The 26,374-nt window shown below is 37.2% G+C and overlaps 5 protein-coding genes across 12 annotated transcripts; 2 read left to right on the top strand and 3 right to left on the bottom strand.

Annotated features, from left to right (window-relative positions):
- The first annotated feature begins 1,109 nt into the window (after positions 1–1,109).
- On the top strand, positions 1,110–3,695 carry LOC111443155. 4 transcript variants are annotated; one of them, XM_023080834.1, is made up of 5 exons: positions 1,110–1,292; positions 1,387–2,659; positions 2,738–2,884; positions 2,971–3,493; positions 3,534–3,695. In XM_023080834.1, exons 1-5 carry the CDS (start codon positions 1,236–1,238, stop codon positions 3,547–3,549), a joined length of 2,016 nt encoding a protein of 671 aa, XP_022936602.1. In that variant the 5' UTR covers positions 1,110–1,235; the 3' UTR covers positions 3,550–3,695. The 4 variants fall into 4 exon arrangements, with proteins under 4 accessions (XP_022936602.1, XP_022936603.1, XP_022936600.1 ...); XM_023080835.1 differs by having other exon boundaries at positions 1,387–2,884; positions 2,971–3,376; positions 3,538–3,695; XM_023080832.1 differs by having other exon boundaries at positions 1,387–2,884.
- LOC111443159 (protein WHAT'S THIS FACTOR 1 homolog) lies at positions 3,436–5,988 on the bottom strand. Of its 3 annotated transcripts, XR_002710444.1 has the most exons (3): positions 4,691–5,988; positions 3,545–3,603; positions 3,463–3,503 (listed from the first exon to the last, which is right to left on the bottom strand). XR_002710444.1 is itself a non-coding variant. In XM_023080842.1 (2 exons), the coding sequence occupies exon 1, from the start codon at positions 5,889–5,891 to the stop codon at positions 4,704–4,706; it is 1,188 nt and encodes a 395-aa protein (XP_022936610.1). In that variant the 5' UTR covers positions 5,892–5,988; the 3' UTR covers positions 3,436–3,517; positions 4,691–4,703. The 3 variants fall into 3 exon arrangements, 2 of the variants coding, with proteins under 2 accessions (XP_022936610.1, XP_022936609.1); XM_023080842.1 differs by lacking the exon at positions 3,545–3,603 and having other exon boundaries at positions 3,436–3,517; XM_023080841.1 differs by lacking the exon at positions 3,463–3,503 and having other exon boundaries at positions 3,538–3,603.
- A 1,259-nt stretch (positions 5,989–7,247) lies between these two features.
- Positions 7,248–12,391, bottom strand: LOC111443157 (probable pectin methyltransferase QUA2). Of its 3 annotated transcripts, none has more exons than XM_023080837.1 (9): positions 11,607–12,391; positions 10,805–11,516; positions 10,585–10,717; positions 9,640–9,880; positions 9,212–9,437; positions 8,929–9,104; positions 8,510–8,813; positions 8,276–8,414; positions 7,248–7,707 (listed from the first exon to the last, which is right to left on the bottom strand). In XM_023080837.1, exons 2-9 carry the CDS (start codon positions 11,488–11,490, stop codon positions 7,549–7,551), a joined length of 2,064 nt encoding a protein of 687 aa, XP_022936605.1. In that variant the 5' UTR covers positions 11,491–11,516; positions 11,607–12,391; the 3' UTR covers positions 7,248–7,548. The 3 variants fall into 3 exon arrangements, with proteins under 3 accessions (XP_022936605.1, XP_022936604.1, XP_022936606.1); XM_023080836.1 differs by having other exon boundaries at positions 12,078–12,391; XM_023080838.1 differs by having other exon boundaries at positions 12,175–12,391.
- A 6,263-nt stretch (positions 12,392–18,654) lies between these two features.
- Positions 18,655–21,970, top strand: LOC111443164 (RNA-binding protein 38-like). The gene is made up of 6 exons (XM_023080849.1): positions 18,655–19,121; positions 19,184–19,307; positions 19,381–19,516; positions 20,183–20,240; positions 20,373–20,583; positions 21,742–21,970. The coding sequence occupies exons 1-6, from the start codon at positions 18,939–18,941 to the stop codon at positions 21,813–21,815; spliced, it is 786 nt and encodes a 261-aa protein (XP_022936617.1). The 5' UTR covers positions 18,655–18,938; the 3' UTR covers positions 21,816–21,970.
- Positions 21,971–22,659: 689 nt separating this feature from the next.
- On the bottom strand, positions 22,660–26,096 carry LOC111443158 (7-deoxyloganetin glucosyltransferase-like). The gene is made up of 4 exons (XM_023080840.1): positions 25,550–26,096; positions 24,162–24,560; positions 22,780–23,509; positions 22,660–22,736 (listed from the first exon to the last, which is right to left on the bottom strand). The coding sequence occupies exons 1-3, from the start codon at positions 26,058–26,060 to the stop codon at positions 22,965–22,967; spliced, it is 1,455 nt and encodes a 484-aa protein (XP_022936608.1). The 5' UTR covers positions 26,061–26,096; the 3' UTR covers positions 22,660–22,736; positions 22,780–22,964.
- Between the last annotated feature and the right edge of the window lie 278 nt (positions 26,097–26,374).

Genomic DNA, 26,374 nt, shown 5'->3' with positions numbered 1-26,374 from the left:
CCCAATAGCTTGGGTCCATCTGATTCATGCTTCCCTATTTACTCAAATATCACAAAAAACAATATTTTAAAAATAAATTTACCAAATATTTGCAAGTTTTTCTTACATGGTGGGGTGGGATGCGCGAGGAGGTGACCTTTGGCGAATAAGAGAGATGTCGATTTCTTACCGTTCAATACGCAAGAATCCATGCATGTTATCTCACACGTGCCATTACCTTTGCCCTTCCTTCCAATAATGGATATAGTGTAGAATAATAATTATATTAATTATAATATGGAATATATTCTATAAATAAAAAGAATAATAGTTAACTGCCAAAAATGGAAACTAAAAGAAACGTCAACAATCACCGTAAGATGTCTTTTTTTGGATGCAAACTGTTGATCGGACGGTGGTGGATGAAAGTTGGAGATAATGACAGCGTGGACACCAGGTTTATTTACGGCCCATGTGGCATTTAGAATTTCAGGATATAAAACAAATATTCCACCGTATTTAATTATAATTTTGATTTATATTAAATAAATATTTTGTTTGAAGAATGGCGCGTTCCATGCGAGACTTCTTTCTCTCTCATTCTACTGTAACTCGGTGCTCTATTTATCCGTGCCTCCTCCACTTCTCTTCTTCCTCAATTTTACATCATTCTTGGATTTGGGAGTAAAGAGCACTTTGTTCTGAACCTCCCGATCTTGCTTCTTTCAAGTTCTTGTTCTATAAGGTAAATCTGGAGGACCTCATCGCCCAAATGTGCTTTCCTTTCTCTATTTCATCTTCTTTCTTCTTCTTTTTCAATTGCCAATACGTTGATTTTCTTCGATTAAATTACAGATCGCATGGACATTTTTACCGATTTTGAACTTGATTGCGTTTATACCGGTGTACCTTGTTTGTGCGACTAGGTTTCTTGTCGTCGAGGAATTTTTGGTGAAGCTTCTGAGGAGAAGCTGCCTCCTTCATAGCTCTGGCCGACGTCGCAGTGAAATCGTCTCTATCTTCCCCTAGAATTGACAATTTTTGGGGATTTTCTGGTCCATGGACGTCGTCCGATTGCAGTTTGTTGTTGGTTCGGCGTCTTCCGATCGACTACGGCTAATTTCATTCCGGTCGACCTTTTAAAAAAAAACAAAGTATAGCTTTGTCAAAATCGTTAGCGATGTGAGCATTTGAAAAGGATTACTAACAGGAAACGAAACGTAGAGAACATTTCTTATCATTCAAGAAGTATACTTATGGCAAAATTCAATTGCTTCTCTGGCCGAACAGGGAAGAAGAAGAAGAAAACCAAGGCATGTTTTCTTTCATTATTCAAATCTTGGTTGCTTGTTACGTCTCCCAACGGAGTTTGCTGAATCTATATATCCTCTTAATCTATGATTGCAGATCGATTTGGAACTAGAGAAGCCTACCGAATTGAATTATCTGTCCAGAACTTTGCATGTCAGCAGCATCCATCACTGTGAGGAGCCTTTCCAAGGTGGAGAAAGGAAGCCGTCTACCCTGGACGTTTCAGTTCTGTACCCATCAGAGAATAATTCTAAGCTGGATGTTAAGTTAACGAACAATCATGAGAGTTCTGTAGCAGGAGGAGCAGTAGAACCAGCATATGAAGGGGAGGATGAGCGAGATGACAACTCGATCAAGCGGAACCCTTCTGACTTTGATCTCCCTGCTCAAGACACGTGTGGAGAAGAATTTGAGTTTCAATTTCCAAGTTCATTGGGAAAACAATTTGATAAGATCATTATTGAAGGGGTTGATACAATCCAAAGTGGACATGTTAGTGATCCTGGAATTGGTAAGCCAGTATCTTGGGCATTACCTAGACTTAGACGCTCATGTTCTAATCTGGAAAGCAGGGATGTGCTTAGAAACTTATCTCCTCATCAGTTGCCTCCTCCGATGTCTCAGTCTTTCGAAAAACTGCAAGAATTGGCAGACGAAATGAGGAACTATGTTGATCCGGGGAGTCCAGGGTCTGTAATGACTCATCACAGTGCTGATAAAGTGATGTTGAAGAAGCGTTCTTCAAGCCAGATTCTACCTTCCAGAAGCAGGAGATTGTGGTGGAAGTTGTTCCTGTGGAGCCATAGAAACCTACAAAAGCCGTGGACTACCAATACCAAGGCTCTTCCCACCAGCTCTGCTTTCAACCAGCAAGGTGGGTATTGCTCTGACAATCTCGAGCTGAACAGAGCAGCGGGGAAGAGTATAATGGAATCACCTGGATCAGGAGAATGTCCCGAAAACAACAAAAGCGATGATCAGGATCGGGAGAATGTGTGTATTGGAGTTTCTGGTTTATGGCCACAAAACCAGTGGGTTGCATTTTCAGCAGAATCATCTTCTTCCCTAAGAAGAGTGGATGAGTGGGTGAAGGAACTTCAACTAGAACCCTGTCTTTCAATTGACGTGGTCGGGGATGACAATGATTCAGATACTTTCTTCCCGCGAACTCCAGAGCGAACTGCAACTCACACACCCCGACGTGGAGAACCCAATCTGACAGAAGAGATTTTGTATGCCAATAGCATCATTGGGTCGCTCAATTCTTCCTCAACCGTGGCTCACATCTCTGGCATTGGCTTAAAAGCCATACCCACAATCTCGCACCTATCCGGTCTTAGATCTGTCAACTTGTCTGGAAATCTCATAGGTAATTCCTTCTTATATCTCCAAATGTTTGGCATAGCACTATTCTTGCCACTTACATGGTTGGTTGGTTGGTTGCCAGATCACATTAACCCTGGATCACTGCCCAAGGGATTGCATACTCTCAACTTGTCCAGGAACAAGATCAGTGCCATTGAAGGACTCAAAGAATTAGCACGACTTCGGATACTCGATCTGAGTTACAATCGTATATCTCACATTGGACATGGTACTGTTGGAAAAACGTATAGAAAGGTCTAAAACTTATCAATTTCTGATGATTCTGAATGTGCAATTTGTTGAAATGTACACCAGGGTTGTCAAACTGTGCGATTATTAAGGAACTCTATCTTGCTGGCAACAAGATTAGTGATGTTGATGGACTGCATCGACTCTTGAAGCTCACGGTTCTCGACCTAAGCTTCAACAAGATTTCAACAAACAAAGCTCTGGCCCAACTTGTTGCCAACTACAACTCTCTTCAAGCTCTTAATCTGTTGGGGAATCCAATTCAAAGTAATGTGAGCGACGACCAGCTACGCAAGGCAGTAGTTGGCCTTCTTCCAAGTCTTGTTTATCTAAACAAGCAGGCCATCAAAGCACAGAGAGCTCGAGAAGTCGCAACTGACCGCGTTGCCAAAGCTGCACTAGGGAACGGTAGTTGGTGTTCTCATAGAAGAACATCAAGGAAAACGAGCCATATAGCATCATCATCATCTTCCATCAGTGGGCACAGGAGTAGTGCAAGTGTTGCACACAAAGGCAGGCACAGATCAAAAGCGCCAACCTTACGCCATTCTTCTCTGGGGATGGATTCATCAGCCCTTGCATCATCATCGTCTCGTTAGACTCGGCCCTTCCGCTGAGATACCAAAAAGATATTCATTAGGATGAGTTTTCTGTTCTGTTTTGTTTCCCAATTTCTTCAGCTCTATCACATTTGCTGCCCTGTTTTTCCCGTCCATAGAACTTCGTTAGTCATGTGGTTAAAATGTTCTCTTTAACCTTAGTGAATTGAGATTGCATTTCTTAATGTCATAGATATGTTTTCTTTTCTTTGGGCTTTCCCTTCCAAGCTTCTCCTCAAGTTTTTAAAACGTGTGTGCTAGGGGTAGACTTGGGCGGTTACAAATTGTTACAAATAGTATCACGCTCAGACACCAAGCGGTGTGCCAGCGAGGACACTGGGCCACGAAGGGGGTGGATTGTGATAGTGAGGACACTGGGCCACGAAGGGAGTGGATTGTGATAGTGAGGACACTGGGCCACGAAGGGAGTGGATTGTGAGATCCCATATTAGTTGGAGAGAGGAATGGACATTGGGCCACGAAGGGGGTGGATTGTGATAGTGAGGACTGGGCCACGAAGGGGGTGGATTGTGATAGTGAGGACTGAGCCACGAAGGGGGTGGATTGTGATAGTGAGGACACTGGGCCACGAAGGGGGTGGATTGTGATAGTGAGGACTGGGCCACGAAGGGGGTGGATTGTGATAGTGAGGACACTGGGCCACGAAGGGGGTGGATTGTGATAGTGAGGACACTGGGCCACGAAGGGGGTGGATTGTGATAGTGAGGACACTAGGCCACGAAGGGGGTGGATTGTGAGATCCCATATTAGTTGGAGAGAGGAATGAAGCATTCTTTAAAAGGGTGTAGAAACCTCTCCCTAACAGACGTGTTTTAAAACCTTGAGTGGAAGCTCAAAAGGGAAAAATCGTGGAAACCTCTCCCAAACAGACGCGTTTTAAAACCTTGAGTGGAAGCTCAAAAGGAAAAAATCGTGGAAACCTCTCCCAAACAGACACGTTTTAAAACCTTGAGTGGAAGCTCGGAAAAAATCCCAAAGAGGACAATATCTACTATTAGTGGACTTAACAATTCTATCACTAATCCCACTTTAAATCAAACTAAACAAACAGAGATTCAGCCTAACAAATAGTGTATGCCAAAGAAGATCTATATTTACCTCATTGGAGTGACAGATTTTTTTGCCTAAGAACAAAAACAGTTCATTTCTAAATCAATATCACTCACCTTTGATAGGATATCATTCCATCTTCTGCATTTGAGCGTATCTACGCAGCTTCTCGTTGAAAACAACTTGAGGATCCTTCTCAATCAAGTCGCCATTTTCATTGTATGCATCCTTCAAGAAAACAACCCAATTCATTTCCGTCCCAGCCAGATAAAAGGTTCTGGGTTGCTTACGAAGCATCTGATAAGTATGCTTAGTCAAGCAGAACTCCTCCTTAAACTCCACAATATGATGAATAGAAGCCTTCTTCTCCAATGTCAAGCTCAAGAACTCATGCACCACGCCAACCCTGTACTTCTCTGCCTCCAATGTCCAAAGTTCCAGCTTCGATCCGTCTGAATATGGCGAAACCAATGGAAGTGTATTCAACAAATTCAGCTTCCTCGTATCATCCTCATCCAAATCCAAATCCTTCCCATGTTTCACAGGAAACTTGAACGCCCTTTTCGCCTTATCCTCGTTCATCACGAATTCTCTCTCGAGGTCACTAACAGCCAATAGAGGATCCCAATTGACCAATTCCAGCACCCTCTTCCCATCATCTTCCACCACAACTCTGAAGAAATCCGGATATTTCCCCACTCGATCTCTAAAATCCTCTGGAATCCCAAACACCGATCTGCAGTGATAGATTTTCGACAATGGAATCCGCTTATTCGCCGACATCATCAACAACTTCCTCACAGTTCTAACCCTATCCATCTCCATCGAGTCCATAATCCTCTTCTCTTCCTCGATCAACCTCTCCATAAACTCGGTAAATCCAAACCACATTTTTCCATCCACGTGACGGTAGGGTTCGAAAATGAGCGGATGGCGCTCAATAGATCGAGCGACTTTGCGTCCTCTCGGGAAACCGAGTTCGCGATAGAGCTTACCGGCATCGTCGAGGCGAAGAACGTGCTCCGGCTGCTTCGAAAGGAAATCCTTCGATTTAAAAAGGAATCTGAAGAAGGAATCTGTTTCAACGATGCGCTCGAAGTAAGAAATGCGATTAGGTTCGGATTGGACGAGCTTGGTTCTAGGGCTTTCTTGCTTCTTGCGTTTCTTCCTGAACTTCTTGGGGAGCTTGGTGATGAGGAAGGAGGTGGAAAATGGGAGTTCCTGGTTGAAGAAGGAAGCAGAGGAATGGCGGAGGGTGTTTGTTAGGGTTAGGGTTTCGGGGGATTTTAGGTTGGTGACGAGAAGGCGCCAAGCCATCAGAATTTTGATTTGGTTGCTTTTGCTGATTAAACTGGACGTACTGGAAATCTGGAGCTAAGTATTTCATTTTTTTCTTCACAAATTTAATTTATACTCCTAGATTTTAAGTTATATTAATAATTATATTTATTTAAATTATTTTAAAAATTATGACATAAATGTTCATAAATAAATAAAATAGAGTAAGGAGTTATAAAAATCACTTAAATTAAATTAGTACAAATTTATTAGACTCCAACATTTATTTTTCATATTAAGTTACAAAAAATTGTGCATTTAACAACTTAAAAATAAAATCTTAATAAAAGGTATATTTTAAAATAACATAAATTTTCTCTAAGCATTAGTACTAAAATATATATATATATATATATATATATTCTATTATTTCGTAAAGTAAAAATAAAAAAAAGGTAAATTAGTAAGAATATTTTTAAATTTTCAAAAATTTCATACACTCTACTCAAATAAAGTCATGAGAGCTTAGCTTAAAGTGGACAATATCATACCATTGTGAAGAGTCGTGTTCGTCCAACATGGTATCAGAGTCATGCCCTAAACTTAGTCATGCCAATAGATTAGTAAATTCTCAAATTACGAACAAATGACTCCAAAAGAAAAGGAGTCAAGCCTCCTCGGAGGCAGTAAAAAATGACTAAGACTCTAAAGGAGTCGAGACTCGATTAAGGGAAGACGTACTTTGTTCGAGGGGAGGTATTGGATGATGAAAGTCCCACATCAGCTAATTTAGGGAATGATCATGAATTTATAAACAAAGAATACTCTCTCTATTGGTATGAGGCTTTTTGGGGAAGTCCAAAGCTAAGCCATGAGAGCTTATGCTCAAAGTGGACAATATCATATCATTGTGGAGAGTCGTGTTCGTTTAACATGATATCAGAGTCATGTCGTAAACTTAGTCGTGTCAATAGATTAGTAAATCCTCAAATGTCGAACAAAGAACTCCAAAAGAAAATGAGTCAAGCCTCCTCGAAGGCAGGAAACTTAGTCATGTCAATCTTCAAATGTTGAACAAAAGACTCCAAAAGAAGTTCCTTGAAGGCAGTAAAAAATGACTAAAAATGACTAAGACTCCAAAGGAGTCGAGCCTCGATTAAACAGAGGCGCACTTTGTTCAAAGGAAGGTGTTGGATGATGAAAGTGGACAATATCAACCATTGTGTATTGGTATGAGGCCTTTTGGAGAAGTCCAAAGTAAAGCCATGAGAACTTATACTCAAAGTGGACAATATCATACCATTGTGGAGAGTCGTGTTCGTCTTTAAACTTGGAATAATAATAATAAGAAATTTTTTTAAATTTACGACAAAATAAAAATAACTGGGAATTATATTATGACAGAGAAAAACATGAGGTTGCTTGTTGATGATCCAATTTCACAATCTTAATCACATTGAGGTATAACACTTGAGGAAGTGCATAAAAATACAAAGCTCTAAACAATCCTACAAATTCTCACTTCTGTGCTCATCTTCTGCATAATTACATGATCCTATTTCGGCCTTACGGCTTCTATGGCTGCTGCTATTCTGGTGTGTTCAATCCTAATTTGTGTACTCTCTTCTTTCCTGTTTCTATGCCTCCTATGATGCTTATTCCATCATCCATGGAATCAATATAAAATACTTTCTAATCACTTTGCTTGTCTCTTCAACAAAGGTTTTTGGCAGATTAGGACTCTCTCGTCGTTGTTATCTTCGATTTCTATAACTCGGGCATCCCACTTAAGCTGTGTAGTTAGAGTTCGGGCCGATTCGATAAGTGCAGCGGTGTCACGGATTATCACCCAACCCTGTAAAACCAGTGACATCGTCGACATTAACAACAAATGGTGATAGGACAATTTTCAACCAATCTAAGATGTGAAGTGTACAAGTGGGAAGCACTTTTGGCCATAGCAAAAGTGTTTTGCCAAAACACTTATGTGAGATTCACGTCAGTTGGAGAAGGGAACGAAACATTCTTTATAAGGGTGTGGAAACCTCTCCCTAGCAGGCGCGTTTCAAAAACCTTGAGGGGAAGCCCGGAAGAGAAAGTCCAAAAACTTTACACCCTAAGGGGAAGTTCGGAAGGGAAAGCCCAAGGAGGAAAACAGACGCGTTTTAAAAACCTTGAGGGGAAGCCCAAAAGAGACAATATTTGTTAGCGGTGAACTTGAGTGTAACAACGTTACACTCACAAGCTCGCAAACATAGCCTCCCTTGAGTATTGGTTTAAAGTCCTTCATTCCTTGTTTCCCATAAAGAGATTGCTAAGTTTTAGGGAGCTCAGCAGCAGAACTTCAACATACTTTATTGGTTATTCTTATTCTTCACCAACACTAGAACTAACAACACTAACTAAAGGAAAGGAAATAGTACCTCTGGACGAAGTAACCGATCAATCTCAATGAATAAATCGAGCATCGAGCACCTCCGCTTCTTACTTGCTTCGAGGGACAGAAGCCCTGCCGCATGCACCAAATCATATGATCTAGGATATGTTGGAAAGGCCTCGCACCTGAATTGGAGAAGGCAACTAGAACGTAAGAACAAAAGAAATTTTCTGCAGCAAACGTCAGATGAGATGCACCAAGTTTAGAAGAGTAGCATTACCAATCATGCAATACCCCAATGAAACCTCTATCCATTATCAAGGGAAGATAGTTTGGTCCATCGGTCGGTACCACGTTCATGACCCATACAGACTTCCCAGCCTCCAATAATGCAGAATTGAAGCCTCCAAAATGAGCATTCATATCTAGCACATTCCGAAGCATGTTGTATGGCGGTAAAGGATCCTCATCGCCTGGTCTTTTAGGATGATCCGAGAAGATCAATGGTGACAAAAGAGACCAATAGTTCTTTACTGCCATTTTCCAGTTTAGAGAATCATCTGTGAAATCATCTAAAGCCAATCCTGAAACATGCCAACTTGACATGTCAGTGATATGTAATGGGATATCATCAAATCCAATAAAATCAAAGCTTTCCTTTCAACTTATTCGAAGAAACTAAAGCATCGTCGTAATTACCATGCAAAGCCAGTTCACTCTTGTTCAAGTTAGCCCTCGAAGGCCAAGTTCTTCTTTCGTTAATAGGAACCCAACGACGACATTTTCGTCCACCAATGCAGCCTTGGAGTGGTCGATAATATGGAGATTCAATATCGTGACCTTTACCACATATTGGAGGAGATGAATCAGGCTTCCTAGATATAAAAGCAGCAAAAGACAAAATTAGGACTGCAATGTTTTCGTATTGACTATTAATCAAGCAAGACATAAAGTTAGATACATTCTGCCTCGGATGTCGTACCGTGAGCTGTAACAATTACTTTTACTAGTTTTCTTCCAGACAACAGTTTCGTCTTGTTGAAAAAGCATCTCCCAGCACAGATATTCTACGAAATCCTGGATGAAATTCCATCTTTTCTGGTTCTCTTTTTTGTGAAGAATTCCCTGAGTATTGGTAAGTGGCGATGTCCACACGAAATACCCACCAGGCCTCAAAACTCTATCGACCTCGATCAAGTATCTACCATCTGTTTGAAAAAGGAAAAAGATTTAGAAGTTTCCTTGTCAGAATATACACAAAGATGGGACATAATTGACCACAGAGTGCCACACGATATATAGAATCTATGATGTTCTCAAAAACCGATTTTGTTCTCATTGATAAAATAGATTAACATCAAAGAGTAGCGTAGCACCCATCAATATCATGCAACAAGGCTTTAAGTTTACCTTTACTATCCCAGTCGACACCGCATCGTGCACAATGAACCATATCATAGGAAAGAGATGGATATGGCAACTGTCTTGAAGTAAAAGAACCAAGCATTGCAGGGAGGCCCCTTTCAAGAGTCAGTTGAACTTGACTGCCAGAAGCCTCATAATTTGCTATGCACATAGTCAAGAGATGTTTGGAGAAAAGATGTGCTCCAAAGCTTCCATAACCACACCCTATATCTAGAAGGGTTCTTACCTGCAAAATTTTAGGAAGGTGCAACTTCTTGTTAGGTATTCAAACTGACGTTATATGTTAACATAAATATGTTCCTCAGCGACGTAGTTTTCCTTGACTCGCTATCTAGCATCATCCGAGTAGACAGATTAAAGCAAAAGAAAATGCTTAAAATTTAAGGCTTTGAAATAAGAATATCCTTGTAAGAGTATCGTGGAGTTGAAGACTAGAAGTGAAGCAATTTGGATGATCTTTCTCAAACGAAATAAGAAGTCACATGTAACAGCCCAAGCCCACCGCTAGCAGATATTATTCTCTTTGAGTTTTCCCTTTGGGGCTTCCCCTCAAGGTTTTTAAAACTCATCTGCTAGGGAGAGGTTTCCACACCCGTAAAAAGAATGTTTTGTTCTCCTCTCTAACCGATGTGGATCTCACAATCCACCCCTGCGGGGCCCAGCGTCCTCATTGGCACTTGTTCCCTTCTCTAATCGATGTAGGATCTCACAATCCACCCCTCTTTGAGATCCAGCGAGGACGCTGGCAGCATTGGGATCTCACATCGCATCTACAACCATGAAGGATCAATTCAATTTGGTTTCCTTCAAAATTACAGGATGTGCGTGACCATGATGGAGCGGTATGTGCATGACCGTTTGTATGTTAGCGACGAAGTATAGAAGGCCACAACTGATGAACTGGCTTAAACAGAGCAGTGACATACATACCCCAATTTCTCTGAAATTTGATTCATTTCTCAGCCCAATCATTTCTGCAATCTGGTGAGAATAATCTTCAACACCATCAAACATTGGAGAGGCAGAACGAAAAGATATCTGTTCTTCCTCTAGCATCATCATCCTGTAAAATCAGGAGAACACTTAGTCAAAGAAAGATAATGTGAGCTCAATCTATTGGGGGGTTTTTCAAATGAATTTCTTGGCAAACCTTTTGGTCATGCTTCCTGAAGAAAGGACCTCCTGTGCTGTGATTTTCACATTTGCTACCCAGATAACATCCCTTCCAGTGGGCCATCTAAGTGGAATCTTGTAATTCAAGGGAGGTTGAACCAAACAATTTTGCCACAAGCCAGGCTCACAATGTCTATCATACTCATCATCTTTTGTATCGCTCGAATTGAAGCAAGGAACATAATTCTCAAACTCCGGCGAACAGAATTCAAGCTCTTTCAACCTTGAAGGACCAAGAGAAATCTCCCCTATATCCCAAAGGTCTGAAACAAGCTGCTCTTGGAGTCGCCGATAACCATGGAATATTTGAACTTGGGAAGAACCAGAAATGGAGAGCGTCCACCAAAAAGAACCAGTAAGAGCAAGAATTATAATCAATACTAAACTCAATCTCAACATTTGCAGTATAAATTGCTGCCGACTTCGTGAGTTCCCAACTAAAAAAGAATCAGAAGCAAAGCCATTCTCAGTGCCTCCATATTTGGAAGGGGAAATGTCTGGAAGAAATAGACGAAAGGGACTCCCATTTCCTCCATGATCTGAAGAACCTCTTCTATCCACTTCTTCCTTATCAGTTTTATCCTTCATTTGGGAGTCCCATTTATCATCATCATGACCATGTACCTTCACACCGGATGAACCTCGATGCAAAGGCCTGGACATTGTCTGCCGTGGTAATGCAAAATCAACTGGAACACATAAAATTCATAGAAGCAAATCAATACAAGTTCCAATTCAAATACGAATACAGAAATTTGCAGTGTAAATCACTTTTCCACCTCGATTTAGTTCAAAACATTAAAGCAAAGAGACCGATTAATTAACACGAAGATCCAGATTTCATCTTTAATGAAAGCAACGCGCACTTGCCAGCATCCAAAAAACATAATTAAAAGAACGAATTCATCTTTTAAGATCCGCATCTTCAATTCAAAACATCAGATAAAGAAAAAAAGTAGTAACACCAATCGATAACGATTCAAGATCAACAAAAACGAGCTACAAAGGAAAATCCAAACATCCTCAAATCAAAGAGACCAAACCTCCCAATCAAACAAACAAACAGCACATCAAAGCAATTCAATCAAGAAGATTCAGCAGCGAACAATGAGTCCATAACACAAATTCTTCACAACAAAACATCATTATCCTTCAAACAACACAAGAACCAATCCCAGCTACTTCATCCAGAGTAGAAATTAAACCCAAACCAGCATGAAAAACAGTAAGAAGAATCCAAAAGACAGTACCTCAACTAAATATCGAAGTGAACAAGATGAACAGAAGAACAAAAACGGGAAGAACACAAACAAGGCTGAATTGAATATAGAATGAAGAAGAACCGACACCCTAGGCCGCCATTGTCGTCTTGTTTAAGCTCGCAAAACTGATTTCCAATTCTCTGTCAAACACTACTCCATTACTGGATGTGGAAGCGCTCGGATTAAAAGCAGAAGAGAGGAGTGGAGTGGACCGTGTGTGGAGAGCGGGAGGAGAAGAAAATGGAGATTTCGTACAGATCCAATCACGACAAGCTTGAAAGCTCCCGTGAAGACTAAAAATGATTCCCAATTCCCACTCTATTATATTCTTTTCTAGTAATTAAAAATACTCCATGCATTATTAATTATTTTAATTATTTTAATTATTTTAATCACCTTCCTTAATTCTTCATTATATTAAGTAATCCTCACTCAAATTAATTTACCAATTTAATACCTTTTTCTTTTAGCTTCAACTATAAATCCCCAATTTCTGTGTGTATTTTAGTCATTTAATAACTACTCATTTTATTAATTACAACACTTCAACTAATTAATTTATAAAAATATTTTAATTATAAATTTAGTCTCAATTTTTTAATTTTTATCTATTTTTATAATTTTAATATATTAAAATTAAATTAATAAATTAAAAAAGGACGAATTCAAACGCTAATAACAAAAAATGGGTTTCCGGTCAGCCCGAGATCCAAAAACTTTGACCCGTCTCCCGGAGTTGGTGGGAGATTTTTTTTTTTTTTTTTTAAGACTCCAATATTTTTTAACTTAATAACATTTTATTTAACTAATTATAAAGTTAATAATGTTAATTATTTATTTATTAGTAAATAGTAAAATAAAGTAATGGGTTTTTTTTTAATTGAAAGTGAACGAAAAAGGTTATTAATATATTTTTTAAAAAAATTAATTGTATAAAATTAGTATAAAAAATAGACTACTTTATTTCAGAGTATTATAATTGGTAATTAATTTTAAAATAGCAAAGGAGATCTAGCATCAATTTTTTTTCAATACCGAGGCGGCTATTAATGGCAAATATTGAATATAGTTAACGTTGCCTAATCTCCCTACCTCGTTTAATTTATTTTTTATTAAAATTAGTGTTAAATTAAAAGTTTATTCCATAAACTAACCTTAATTAATTAAAATTTTAATTTATCATAAATATATTAGACATTGTAATTTTAAAATATGAGAAATAAAATAGATATAAAGTTTATTCCACGAATACATTTGTTTATTTTATTTTATTTTATTTTTCGCTTTTTATTAAATGGTTTTTTATTTTATTTTAATTTTTATTGAGAGTTGAAATAACGGGTTTGTGTGTGAAAATGGAAGGAAGTGGGACCCAGTAGAGCCGCGTATGAGGTGTCGGTGGGGTGACGTGGCAAAGCCGGATAATAGGGTCCCGGTGCTGGCTGTGCACCGACGTGGAAGGAGTTTTCTTTTTTCTATTTTTTTTATTCTTGTTTGTTCGAAATTATGAATGAGAGTGAGGTGGCAGTTTGTGCTTTGGTGGACGAAACGCGGGATCCGATTCTGCTTTAAATAATGCCTCTTTAAAATTTATTTATTTATTCTTATGGAATATATAAATTCCAAATTTATATTTTCTATAAATAAATAAAAAAAATTGACATTTATAATTGAATTAAAGGGTGGGAGGCGGAGAAATTGACCTTTGACTAATAATTTTATAATTTTGGTATTTATGAAAATAATTATTCATAATTTTGTTGTCCACATCTTTAAGCACACACCATTATTGCCTAAAACCACTTTTAATGTGCTTAATCATTAATTAACTATTATTATTACTTTCCATTTAAAATTCCCATTTTTTTATTGGAATTATTTAAACCTAAATTCACCTAATTCCCTTATAAAAAATATTAATGTATTTTAGTTTATGATCTTAAAAAATATCATTTTAATTTTTATATTTATTTTAGTTTTAATAAATTTAAGTATGCTTGTTAAAAAAAAATAATTTTTAAAAGTTTATCCATAATTACAAAGTTCGAAATTAAAAAAAAAAATTAAATCCATATTAAAAATGAACTCAAATTACTAGTTTAATCTTTAAATTTTTAATTTTGTATTTTTCTTAATGTATTTAATAAATTAATTTTGATAATATATATATATATATATATATAATCTTTTTATTTTTTTTAATTTGTCACTCTACTAAACATAAATATATTTTTATTGAAAGCTTTAAAGATTATTAATTTTAAGCATAGGAAAATGTTTAAATAATTATACCACGTGGAGTGTTGATTTCTGATTTGACTTTACAGCATTGTTTCCTTTGTTCCTTTTTGTTAAACTCCATGTGCTAGATCAAGCGACGTCGTATTAGTCAACCAAATAAGTGGATTTAATTTTTTTTTTTTTTTTTAATTTTTCCGACATACATGATGAGGAAACACAAACGGTGTCGTTTACAGAGTTAATGCCGCCTATAATTGGCCAAAGCAGCCGTCGTGGTCGGCTGTCCGCATGAATTTAATTTTTGAAATTAATAGGTAAAAGCATAAATATGGGTTTTATTTTAATTTGAAAAATATTTTAATTAAACCCAATTTTTTTGTCTATAAAATGTATTAAAAAAATTATAATTTTTTATAACCAATTAAAGATATTAAGAATTATTAGATATATTTGTAATATTAATTAGATTTAAAATTAATTTTTTTGTGAGGGCAAAAAGGGATAGGTATAATAATGAGAGGCAAAAAGTGGATTTCTTTGAAGAGAAAGCCCAACCTATTGCACAAAAATGGGATGAGAATTTATTGAATAGTACACTAAAAAATAAAATTAATTAATTAATTCATTCATTCATTTAAATAAGTACCAAAATGCCCCATGTGTTGTGTTGCTTCAATTAAATTATTTTCCTCAACCTCCCAATAATTTTGTTTGTTTGTTTGTCTATCAATTAAATAAAAAAATAAATTTTAAAAAAAAAACCAATTTTGTGGGATTTTTATTTGTTAATCGTCAACAATTATAAATATATTGGGTTTTATATCATAAATATAATATAAAACCAAATATATTTTTGTTATTAAAAATAATAATAATAAAAAGGACAGCAAATTGGCTAAAAAGGTTTATGCAGATGAGCTAGATTGATTGCGACAATATATGACATTTTTAGTTAATGCATTGTGGTAGTTCAAAAGTAAGAGCAATAAATAAATAAATATATTATTTATATAAATTTAAAAATAAATAATAAATCATAGAACTTTCAATTGGATCGATTACCTCTCTAAATTTACAAAATCATTAAAATTAATCTGTAATCTCCTGTAATTTTCGTTTCAAAAATCAAAATTATATATATATTTTTTTATTACAAAATTTATAATTTTAAATTTGTATATAATAATAAAATGGGTAAAATTGCAGCAGTTCGAGAGTTTTTTTACGGTAACCGTCGTAATAGTTTTATATATGTGGTTTGTGCAATTTACAATGAAAGGCTTAATGGTAAAAATTTTGTAATTGATCAAATGAAAATTTTTAAGATAGGATTGTAACGGTCTAATTTACGAGTAGAGAAAGTTTAGACATATAGATTCAACAAAAAAGTCAAATATTTGATTCAGTTAACTCCGAAAAAAAAACAGTCGCAACTACCATTATATTGGAGAGACCACGACATGATACAAGACAAGGCAGCTGCAAAGCATACAAGGTTACAATCAACACTCACTTTCAAATGTTGTAGTGTTTATAATGGCCAATTATAGCCTTTGCCCTTTGTGCCTCTAGAGCCCCACAAACAAGCCATCCCATTTGGATGTGATGGAATTTTGTATATAAAAGCGTCTTTTCAAGACATAACAGTACAAATACGATTAAGCGTTCATCGACCGTTCCAACGCACCTTTGATCTATTTTGATTAAGACTGAAATCTATAAAAGACGGAGCGTAATTTAAACCGTCAAACAAATGAAAAAAATTAGGATGGAGTCTCTTTTAGTGAAGAGAGCCGTGAAATTACAGGAAGACGTGTTAAGCTAAGACGAGAGTATTTATTTTTTTCTCGATAATGTAGAGTTTGATTTGGTTCGGTTCGGTTTAATCCGGTTTATTTTTTTCTAAATAAATGAGCTGAAAGAAACATGGAAGTACACAACAAAATGAGAAATTAAGGCGTAAATGAGGGTTGGAAATGTCCCACATCGCCGCATTTATTGACAAACTTAGAAGAGAGCCTTCTGAATTGTGACTATAAAAAGCATTCAATGCTTCAACCTACCACATTTATGAAATCACTTCACCGTAAACCAATATTTTTTTTACCTTTTTACTTCCAAGATCAAATGGGGTAAAAACAATACTGTTTTAAATCCGACATTCTTCTGAAATTACTGCCTTGGATGTCGGCGGTGAATATTGACCGTGTCTGAGCCCAAAACTAGGCCCACGGATTTAATGAAAGGCCCAATGGATCGGTTCATATTGAGTTCGTGACTATTCTCGTTGTAAATGAATCGAGTCCGGGAATTGTTTGGGCTGTCGAATGGGCCCAAGCTCAAAACAGATGAATCTTATTGGGCCCTAATGGGCCGGCTCATGACCGTGAAATGGACTACCGCTAGAAAACTCTTATTGGGCCCTAATGTCCATCTTTTAAGTTCAACCAAACCCGATACGTAACCGCTCAAGCCTACCGCCAGTAGATATTGTCCGTTTTGACCCGTTACGTATCGTCATTGAGTCTCGCAGTTTAAAAACGTGCATGCTAGGGAGAGGTTTTCACACCCTTTAAAGGATTTGGGATCTACACTCCACCTCCCATGGGTCTCAGCATCCTCGTTAGCACACTATCCTATGTCTGACTCTCATATCATTTGTAACAGCTCAAGCTCACCGCTAGTAGATATTGTTCGCTTTAGCTCATTATGTATCGTCGACGAGTCTCACGATTTTAAAACACGTCTGCTATGAAAAGGTCTCCACGCCCTTATAAGAAATTTTTTCAACCGATGTGGGATCTCACATGATAGCTATAAAGATCGAACAACCGAATAATTTACGAAGGAAATATATTTAACAAATCACTTTATAAAAAAGTGATATCTTTCCATATAAGATATAACCATATAATAAACAATGAAAGTTTAAATAATTTATCACTGGACGCATGTTATGCATCTTCGAGCAATCATTATCATATCCTAAAGCCATTCACTAATTTCCAAACCAAAACATTTTTAATTTCATCAAATTTAAATAAATATTACAATATTAATTTTTAATTTCGATCGTATTATTCAATTTTTTAATTAAATTCTAAAGAACAAAGAAGGTTAATGTTTCGACTGTTTGTTTTACCGTTTGATGTCACGCAAATACGAACATTTTTAAAATTTTAAACTTTAAAATAAATTAATTAATATTGAAAAGTTGTATTTATAAGTGTAATTTTTTTTTAATTAAAAAATAAACAAAAAATCACTGAATTTAAAACTATACTTTGATTTTTTTTTTTTAATGTTGTGTTTGATGGAAATCCAGCTCATTTTTTTCTGAGAATGCCACGTGTAAATTTGCCAGTTCACGAACATATATGTTCCAAACACCTTTGCTTTGTTATTTTATTTATTTTTTACTATAATTTAATTCTCTGGATATAATATAATATAATATTATTATGGAGCTAGCTGTTTCCTCGTCTCTCACGCTGTCCCCAACCTCCGATTATGACCCTTCTTCACAAAGCTTCTATCTATCTTACCAAACCAAACTAAAAAAATATTTATAAAATTAAATTAATAAAAATAATCATTAATTTAACATAAAAATCTTTATTTAAAAAAATATAATTCTAACTTTTAAAAGTTACAGTTTTAATGTTATTGTTATCTGTATAATTAAATTTAACTGTTAATATCTGATTTCGAAAGAATTCCATTGCCTTAACGTTCGACTCTGGTTAGTAATATTTGCAATAAGATCTTGCACTAATGTAGTACTCGATTTGAGACACTTCAAACCCTAAATTACGAGGGAGTTCTAACCAATGGTAGGAGCAAGACTCGAGACGAGATTTTATTACATACGCTCGTTGAGGAGCGATTCTTTTTTTAGCTCTGTGGAAGGATGTTTCTATGCTTTTTATGAGAGAGCACGTGCTAGAGTTTCCTTACCAACCCTGTAAGTTCGTACCCAATCACAAGTCCAGTACCCTTTCAAGAAGGCTCGTATTAGGTTAGAAACGGTAATACTTCAAGTACATTGTTGACCGATATTGTATAATTTAGTTTGTTTCATATTGTTATGAGTCTCACAGTTTTGAAACTCGTTTATTCGGAAGAAGTTTACACACGCTTATAACGAATATTTTGATCTCCTGTCTAGGAAAGTACCGGAAAGTTAGGGTAAATTAAAAAAATTAAAATAATAAAAATCCAACTTTTTTTTATGGGGGATTTTAATGGTAAGACAGAGAAGCAATTGTCTCACTCACCTGTCATCTTCTATTACATCACCCACCAACCCACTTCTTCCACCTCCCCATCCAGCAAATTAGAGTTTGCACCTGTCGGATTTTCTCTCTCCTTTCTCTCAACCTATCAAAATTATAACAGCCATCACCAACGGCTTCAACCCCCTGCCAGTGGCATCATTTTTCTTGCTACTTTCTTCTTCTTCATCCACTCCAACCCCAAAAATGCAGCTCGGTCGAAGAACGTATTCAAACCCGAGAGCTTTTTAGAGCCTCTCGATACATATATATCTATATCTATATCTATATCTATATCTATATTTCATGCAGAAGAAGCTTCGTGTTATCGACCATGGCGTACCCACATTACCGATCCCAATTCGGAGATACCACTTTCACTAAAGTGTTCGTCGGTGGGCTAGCTTGGGAGACGCCCACCGACGAAATGAGGAGATATTTTGAGCAATTCGGCGACATTCTTGAAGCTGTGATTATCACCGATAAGAACACCTCCAAATCCAAAGGATACGGCTTTGTAAGTTAGCCTCGTAGTTATTTAAGTTTTTGAGTTTCGTGGTGATTCATATCATTATTCAGGTCACGTTTCGAGACGCTGAATCTGCGAGAAGGGCTTGTGCTAATCCAAACCCAATGATCGATGGGAGACGAGCTAATTGTAACATTGCTGCAATGGGTCGGCCTCGGCCTTCGCCTCCACGAGGTCGGTATTATAGTTTATCTCTATCACTTTTACCACGATGGTTGTTTATTCAAATTTTTGTTTTGGTATTCAGGACGAGGGCAGGGTGGCGTAAACCCCTATCAAGGAAGTACAATGCAGGCAGCACCATCTTATAGTGGAGTCCCGCCGCCGTTAAACCAGCCACCGCTTCCTCCGCCGCCGCCCCCTGTCGTTTATTCACCATACGGGTCAGTCAAGTTATTATCGAATTAGAAAGTTGGGTAGAAATCATGAAGGTTAAATTGAAATCAAGGATTAAACTAAATCAAATAGGCGATTATTGAACCGTTAAACAAAAGATTAAACGGGTTTAGAAATTGGGTATGAACGGAAACATATGGACCCACTGTTTACTTGTCTAAAGTGTCAACCTCCACATATCTGTATAATAGTATGATATTGTTCACTTTAAACAAAAACGCTCACTCAATTATAAGTTATGTATCGCTCGATTTTCTACGTGGGTCTAGATTGATCAGCCGTTTCATTTGCAAAGAAAGAAAGGACAGTCACAATGGGTCAAAACCATGTCTGTGAGATCCCACAACGAAACAAATCTGTTACTAGGCGACGTGTTTTAAAAACCTTTTTAAAGGGTATTAAAACATCTGGTAGCGGTGGGTTTAGGCCGTTATAGTGGAGCCAGCGAACTCCGCCCCACCGACCAATAGACAAACCCAAAACCAATACAACTGTAACACCAATCAATGTGTTTACAACTGTCCCAAAAACAAAACTGAGTCCCATTTGAGCTAAGGTTCTTCATAAAAAGAATAGAAATAGTGCAACAATATTTTCCACTAAGCAATTAATTCCCATCCCAACCCACTTGGTTCTTTTTCTTGGCTTTGCAGATACCCAACATACACTACTGATTATGGCTACCACCACCAGCACTACCAGCACCACCAAGTGAGCCAGCCTCCATTTCTCTTAAAATTATGCATTATTTTTCATTGCGGCATTTACTCAAACACTTGGCGTGCATGCGCATCAAAAGTCACCATAAACCCTAACTAACTTATAAAAAGCATTGAATTTTAGCAACCAGTGTACAACCCATATTTCTATGGCTATTCATTACAATCCCCCAGAGGAGCATTTCCCAGTCCTTCACAGTCGCATCAGCCCCGTGTAGCGGTTCCTCCTTATGTGTACTATCCTCCTCCCGCCGCCGCCGCCGCCGCCGCTCAGTTTGAAGGCTCGTTCAGCTATCCTCCTCCTCCTCTGATACGACACCGTTTTGCCTCCACAGGTACGAATTTCTACCTCTTTTTATAATTTTTGGAATTATATATGAACAATAAAAAAGACATCTGACAGGAACAGACAAACAGATAAATAGATTATTATTTATTATTATTAATATAAGGTAAAATAAATAAATAAATAAATAAAAATGGGGGCCATGTGGGTAAAGAGCTAAAGCCATGTGAGTGAGCTGTCTGGGCCAATGCAATTGTTGAAAGGAAATTGATGACAGAGTAGCATTTCATTATATAGACAGCTACTGCATTCCCCATGTGTGGTTCAGTTTCCAACCTATTACTATTATCAACCCCTTTCTCCAGGTATCCCGTTTCGATGTGATTGATAGTTTTGTATTTAGATGATTCTTAGAAGTCACCCGACACGACCCCTCTTAGCCAATGTTCGAATTGGCTGATGATAAACTTACACGAGATCTATGTCATGAATGTAAGTGCAAGATTTCGCTGAAACACTCTCTCTAATAGATGTGTTTTAAAAACCGTGAGACTGACGGTGATATGTAACGAGTCAAAACGGACGATATTTGCTAATGGTAGGCTTGAACGGTTACAAATGGTATTAGGGTTAGACACTGAACGTTGGCCCCTAAGAAGGTGGATTGTGAGATCCGCTATCAGTTGACGACTATACATTCAAGCCAAAATCAACAATATCAACTAACGACGAGATATAGCTATTACAGTAAGGTTCGGTAAAAATAAAAATTTATTATTGATTTCCATTTCGGTAGCTGTGTCCAGTTGTCTTTCAAAATGGACCACTTCCAAATTCCAAGCTTCCAACCGTTTTCTTTTTGGGTCTCGTTGGGTTGTAAAAAAATTTAAGAATCTCATCTAGAAGCGTATACGGGTTTATAGTTGGAATTTTTCCGACTAACCCGATATTTGAGATTGGTTGGTCAGCTGGTCTCAACCTGACATAGTTCACAACCCAATCAAAAACACCCAACTTTCTATTTTAGTTGGTCGGGTTGATCTGACCAAAAAAAATTTCGACCCACGAACTAAACCTACAAAAACGTTACCTAACCCTCAATTTTTATAATTTTAGTTGAGTAGTTCAAGTTGTTCGAGTTTTATCGTTAATAAATTACAATAATTAAATTACGTTAATATTAATTTGTATTAACGATGGGTTTCAGATTCACAGACATCTCAGCAAACTCCTCCAGAAGCTGAAGCTGAAGCTGTTACCTCTGAAACTTCAACCACCTGAGAGAACGAATTCACAAAAACCAAACCAAACCAAATCGAACCGAACCGAATTATTGGTTCAATTTCTCATGCCAAAAAAAAAAAAACCCAAAAAAAAAGGTGGAGATAGAAAATTGTATAAAGTTGACTACTTGATCGATTTGACCGTCTTTTTCACCCATTTTCCACTTTTTTTTTTATAATTATTATTATTTATTCCATATTAATTTTGATGGATTTTTTCATCGGCTTAATTATACTCGAGTTAAGATTTTAATTTTTGTTATAATTTAACGTATCAGACTGAAGATTTGAACCTTTGATTTTTTAGTCGAAAATATATGCTAAAATTAATTAAATAATTCAGAAATTTTAATAGAGTATCGAAAATTAATTAAATACGTAATTTTTTTATTTAATTAAAAAATATAATAAAATGTCTTTAATTTTATACGAAAATTATTAATGGCATATATTGATATAATATATCAAGAGTGAGTTACAAGCTGTTGGAGAAACTATGGATGGAGAATGCATAATGAGGGGTAAAAGCGTCAATATACTTTATCAATGCATGAGCGGCCCATGTTGGGACGTTTTCCCTTATGGCCCAAGCCCAACTATTTTTAATTAAAAACAAATATGAAAAAGAATAAAAATAAATAAATAAATTGTCCTTAAAATTTTAAAAAAAATTTATGGTTACTTTTAATTTTTTGAAAAAAAAAAAATACGGTTGTCGCTCTTAAAATATGTTAAAAAAATTAATAAATAATATATGAAGTGTCAATAGACAGTTTTTTATAATTTTTTTTAACAATAATAACTTGTGTTAATGTTACTCTTAGGATGTTTTTAAATTTTTATTTGTGATTAGTTTGGTAGTATGTAATAAATATTAAAGTTTGTAAAAGTAGAACGAGAACCAGAAATATAAATTTAAATCAATTGATTATTATAATCTCGAAATGACAAGATGACTATAAATAAACAACAGGACCGGGAGGGTTGGTTTGAGGTAAGGGTAGACGAGGAATATAATCTTAAATCTCGTCCGACTATTGGAGAAATATCTATAGGATGTTTCCCTAGTTTATTGGTATTCATTGATCCTCGAGTGATCAAATGAACATCTCTAGCTGATATTGGTCGTTATGTACTCATATTTGGATCAAGGAGATTGAAGAAGCACTTCACGGATCAAATTATTGAGATTCCGGAAAGACGAACCGGTGTCGGGCGCCGCCGCCTCCGCCACGAGTTTCTTCCATTCCCCAGCTCTCTTCCTCATTTCTTTCCCTCCATGTCCCTCCATCAACTCCTTCACTTGCTCTTGAATATCTTCTCGTTTAACATTGGTGTCAATCTCCATTCCAATTCCCCACTCCGTGCAGCAATACCTGCAATTGGTTTGCTGCTCGGCGAAGAACGGCCAACAAAGCATCGGAACTCCGCTCACTATGCTTTCCAACGTCGAATTCCATCCACTGTGCGTTAGAAACCCGCCGACTGCCGGGTGGTTTAGAACCTCCTCTTGTGGACACCAGTTCGTCAACATCCCTCTTTCCTTAGTCGCCTCCACGAACTCCGGTGGTAGCACCGCCGTCTCTCCCGCCACTAGATCCGGCCTAATGATCCATAAAAACATTTGCTCGCTGTTTGCCAGCCCCCAAGCGAATTCTTTCAGCTGATCTTCCGTCATCACCGTGATGCTGCCTGTTCCCAATATAAACAAATTATGTCACTTAAGGTTGTTGGGAGAGAGTCTCACATTCGCAGATCTATGAGTATCTGCTATCGTAAATGGTTCGTGATTTCTAACATGCTACGAGAGTCATGCTCAATCCTCAAATGTCGAACAATGGGTGTGTTAGATGAACACGACTCTCTACAATAGTTGATATTGTCTACTTTGAACATAAGCTCTTATAGCTTTGCTTTGGGCTTTCCCAAAAGGCCTCGTAACAATGAAAATGGTATTCTTTGACTATAAACCTATGATCATTTCCTAAATTAGTTCACGTAGGACTTTCATCATCCAACAGGGTGTACTTTGTTCGAGGACTCCAGAGAAAGAGCCTCAATTAAGTCAAAACTATTCGAGGGTTCCATAGATCTCAGAGGAGGCTCTATAGTGTCTTTGAAACAAATTGTGTAATTTGTTCGAGCATTCGAAAAAAAGAGTCGAGTCTTAATTAAAGGGAGACTGTTCAAGGGTTCCTAAGCCTCGAGGAAGGATTGTTGGGAGAGGTCTTTTGGAGAAACAAAAAAACAAAGCCTATAATGGACAATATCATACCATTGTGGAAGTTCGTAATTTGTAACAGAATAATAGAAACCTTAAATTGAATCGGTTAAGAGATGGTACCAAAATTGACGTAAACGACCGAGTTGGGCGACTTCTGATCGAGCCATTCAAGGCAGGCTCGGTCCTCCTTCCACAAGTTGGAGCCAAGGGCCATCAAATCGGAGCGAGAATCAGGAACCAGGTGTTGCAAGAGCAGCTGAAGAGGGCCGATGGAGAAGACGGGCGGCATGAGAGAGGAGATGGCGTTCAAAGCTGGTTGTTCCAGTGAAGCCATTGTGTTCAAAACAATGGCGGAAGCTCTTTCAGCTCTTTTTGTTTCAGATAATAAGAAATCAACCATTCCATCTTCTGGGTCCGTTGTTCTTACGAAACTTGGCATGTCCTTCAAACGAATGCCTTCCATTCCTGGAATCCAATCTATTTGCGTCTCCAAATATCCGTTGCTTAAATCCTTTTCATCTGCACCAAACACAAACGAGTTCAAATCTCGACTCGTTTTTGAGCTACGATAACTAGAAATTCTCGTTTAATCTATGGAGATGAGAATTTCGGTGAATTCCCATTTTAAACGGAGAAATAAGGATGGAATGGAAAGGAATTTTTCCTCGGTAGCTAAATAAGCTAGGATAGGGACGAGAATATATTTTTGTCCCTGACTCTGTCTAAATCTTCAATGACAAGATCTCACATCCGTTACAGAGGAAACGAAAGTCTTTATAAGGGTCCCTAATAATAGAGTTTTAAAATCATAAGACTAAGGATAATAAGTAACAATAATAGAGTTTTAAAATCGTAAGACTAATGATAATAGGTAACAGGCAAAAGCAGACAATATCTTGTGGGTTTAAGCTGTTACAAATAGTATCAGAGATTCAGAGCCAGATATCAGGCAGTGTGCTAGTGAGAACGTTGGTCCCCGATTATAGAGGACACTGAGCCCCGATTGGAGTGAATTGTCAGACCATACCGCACATTGGTTGTAGACGAGAATAAAACATTTTTATAAGGGTGTAGAACTTCTTACTTACGAACCGTTTTCAAAACGCTGAGGTGAAGTACAAAATGAAAAACCCAAAAAAGACAATATCAACTAGCTGTAAGCTTAGAACTTAGAGATCCTGCCTGTCTCAGTTGAATCTAAGACTAAAAAATTATTTATTTATTTAGTAAATAAATATATTTTTTTAAAATAGAAAGGTGAGATTATATTATATTTTTTAAATAAAACTTATTAGGATTATTACCATTTTTATAATTTTAATGAAAATTATATTAAAAAAAAATGAAAATTTTCTATTAAAAATAAATAAAAAATTCTAAGAGGATAAGAATTGAAATCGCTTTATTTTTTTATTTTTAGAAATTGAATTTATTATTTTTCAATTCATCAAATTATTATTATTTAATTAAAAGATTAAGGCGAGAGCGTTGAATAATTAAAGTCAAACCTTTCAACGGAGTATAGCCACGGTCAACAAGTTGTCGATAGTACAAGTAAGCCAAGAACCCACAAGCACTAGTAGTCCAAAACAGAATTTCCGGAACTCCAAGCTCCTCCGCCGCATCAATCGTGAAGCTCATAACGCCATCCGACACAATACAACTCACCGGCGGAACATCAGGAGTAGAATTAACCTTATGCAGCAATTCCTTAAACGGCTGCAAACACAGCCGCCGTGTGGATTGACACAACGATGGAATATCCTGAGTAGCATCGACATCCGTCGGAGGTAGACCGTCAGGGATCGACTCGAATCGAAACGACGAAAGCCCATCGAGCGCTGCAGGGCCTCGAGACTTAAGGAGACGACGGTGGTTGAAATCGGTGTTGACGAAGGTGATATGGAAGCCATGGTAATGGAGAAGCTTGGCTAGCTTCAACATGGGCGTGATATGGCCTTGTGCTGGATATGGTATGCACACGGCATGGGGCTTGTCGGAGTTGGAAATGGTACCCATTGGGAGAGCTTTTTTGAGCGGTGTGGATAAATGGGAGACTTTCAAGTGCTTTTATAGAGCTTATGGGCTGACTTTGGCCTAGTTGAATTTTGGTCAATATTTATGGCTCAACAGAGAAATTGATAGCTATAAACTCGGAGTCCCTTCTTTTGTGTATGGACACAACTTTATTTGTGGAGGTTAGGTGGACAGAGATCGGCCGAGAAATTATTGGACGAGACCATCCGGTTCGGTTCGTTGTACGAGAGATAAACCACAAACCCATTTAAAATTTTGTATATGAGTACACAGTTAAAAATTTTAGGTACAAGCAT

The sequence above is a fragment of the Cucurbita moschata genome, unplaced genomic scaffold (assembly GCF_002738365.1).
Source record: "Cucurbita moschata cultivar Rifu unplaced genomic scaffold, Cmos_1.0 Cmo_Scf00005, whole genome shotgun sequence".
Classification (NCBI taxonomy): domain Eukaryota; kingdom Viridiplantae; phylum Streptophyta; class Magnoliopsida; order Cucurbitales; family Cucurbitaceae; genus Cucurbita; species Cucurbita moschata.
Note: the sequence above shows the minus strand (reverse complement) of the source record. Positions and strands in the feature narration are given on the sequence as shown.

What these genes read in the sequence shown, in the direction of transcription:
- LOC111443155 (XM_023080832.1), top strand. Translation starts at nt 1,236, where the DNA reads ATGGCAAAATTCAATTGCTTCTCTGGCCGAACAGGGAAGAAGAAGAAG. An exon ending in AGAAGAAGAAGAAAACCAAG is followed by an intron (nt 1,293 to 1,386) that starts GCATGTTTTCTT and finishes CTATGATTGCAG; the next exon opens with ATCGATTTGGAACTAGAGAA. An exon ending in TATATCTCACATTGGACATG is followed by an intron (nt 2,885 to 2,970) that starts GTACTGTTGGAA and finishes AATGTACACCAG; the next exon opens with GGTTGTCAAACTGTGCGATT.
- LOC111443159 (XM_023080842.1), bottom strand. Translation starts at nt 5,891, where the DNA reads ATGGCTTGGCGCCTTCTCGTCACCAACCTAAAATCCCCCGAAACCCTA.
- LOC111443157 (XM_023080837.1), bottom strand. Translation starts at nt 11,490, where the DNA reads ATGTCCAGGCCTTTGCATCGAGGTTCATCCGGTGTGAAGGTACATGGT. An exon ending in AGTAATTGTTACAGCTCACG is followed by an intron (nt 9,105 to 9,211) that starts GTACGACATCCG and finishes TTTTATATCTAG; the next exon opens with GAAGCCTGATTCATCTCCTC. An exon ending in ATCGGTTACTTCGTCCAGAG is followed by an intron (nt 7,708 to 8,275) that starts GTACTATTTCCT and finishes CTGGTTTTACAG; the next exon opens with GGTTGGGTGATAATCCGTGA.
- LOC111443164 (XM_023080849.1), top strand. Translation starts at nt 18,939, where the DNA reads ATGGCGTACCCACATTACCGATCCCAATTCGGAGATACCACTTTCACT. An exon ending in GTCGTTTATTCACCATACGG is followed by an intron (nt 19,517 to 20,182) that starts GTCAGTCAAGTT and finishes TTGGCTTTGCAG; the next exon opens with ATACCCAACATACACTACTG. An exon ending in ACACCGTTTTGCCTCCACAG is followed by an intron (nt 20,584 to 21,741) that starts GTACGAATTTCT and finishes GATGGGTTTCAG; the next exon opens with ATTCACAGACATCTCAGCAA.
- LOC111443158 (XM_023080840.1), bottom strand. Translation starts at nt 26,060, where the DNA reads ATGGGTACCATTTCCAACTCCGACAAGCCCCATGCCGTGTGCATACCA. An exon ending in TGGCTATACTCCGTTGAAAG is followed by an intron (nt 24,561 to 25,549) that starts GTTTGACTTTAA and finishes TGTTTGGTGCAG; the next exon opens with ATGAAAAGGATTTAAGCAAC. An exon ending in GGTCGTTTACGTCAATTTTG is followed by an intron (nt 23,510 to 24,161) that starts GTACCATCTCTT and finishes TATTGGGAACAG; the next exon opens with GCAGCATCACGGTGATGACG.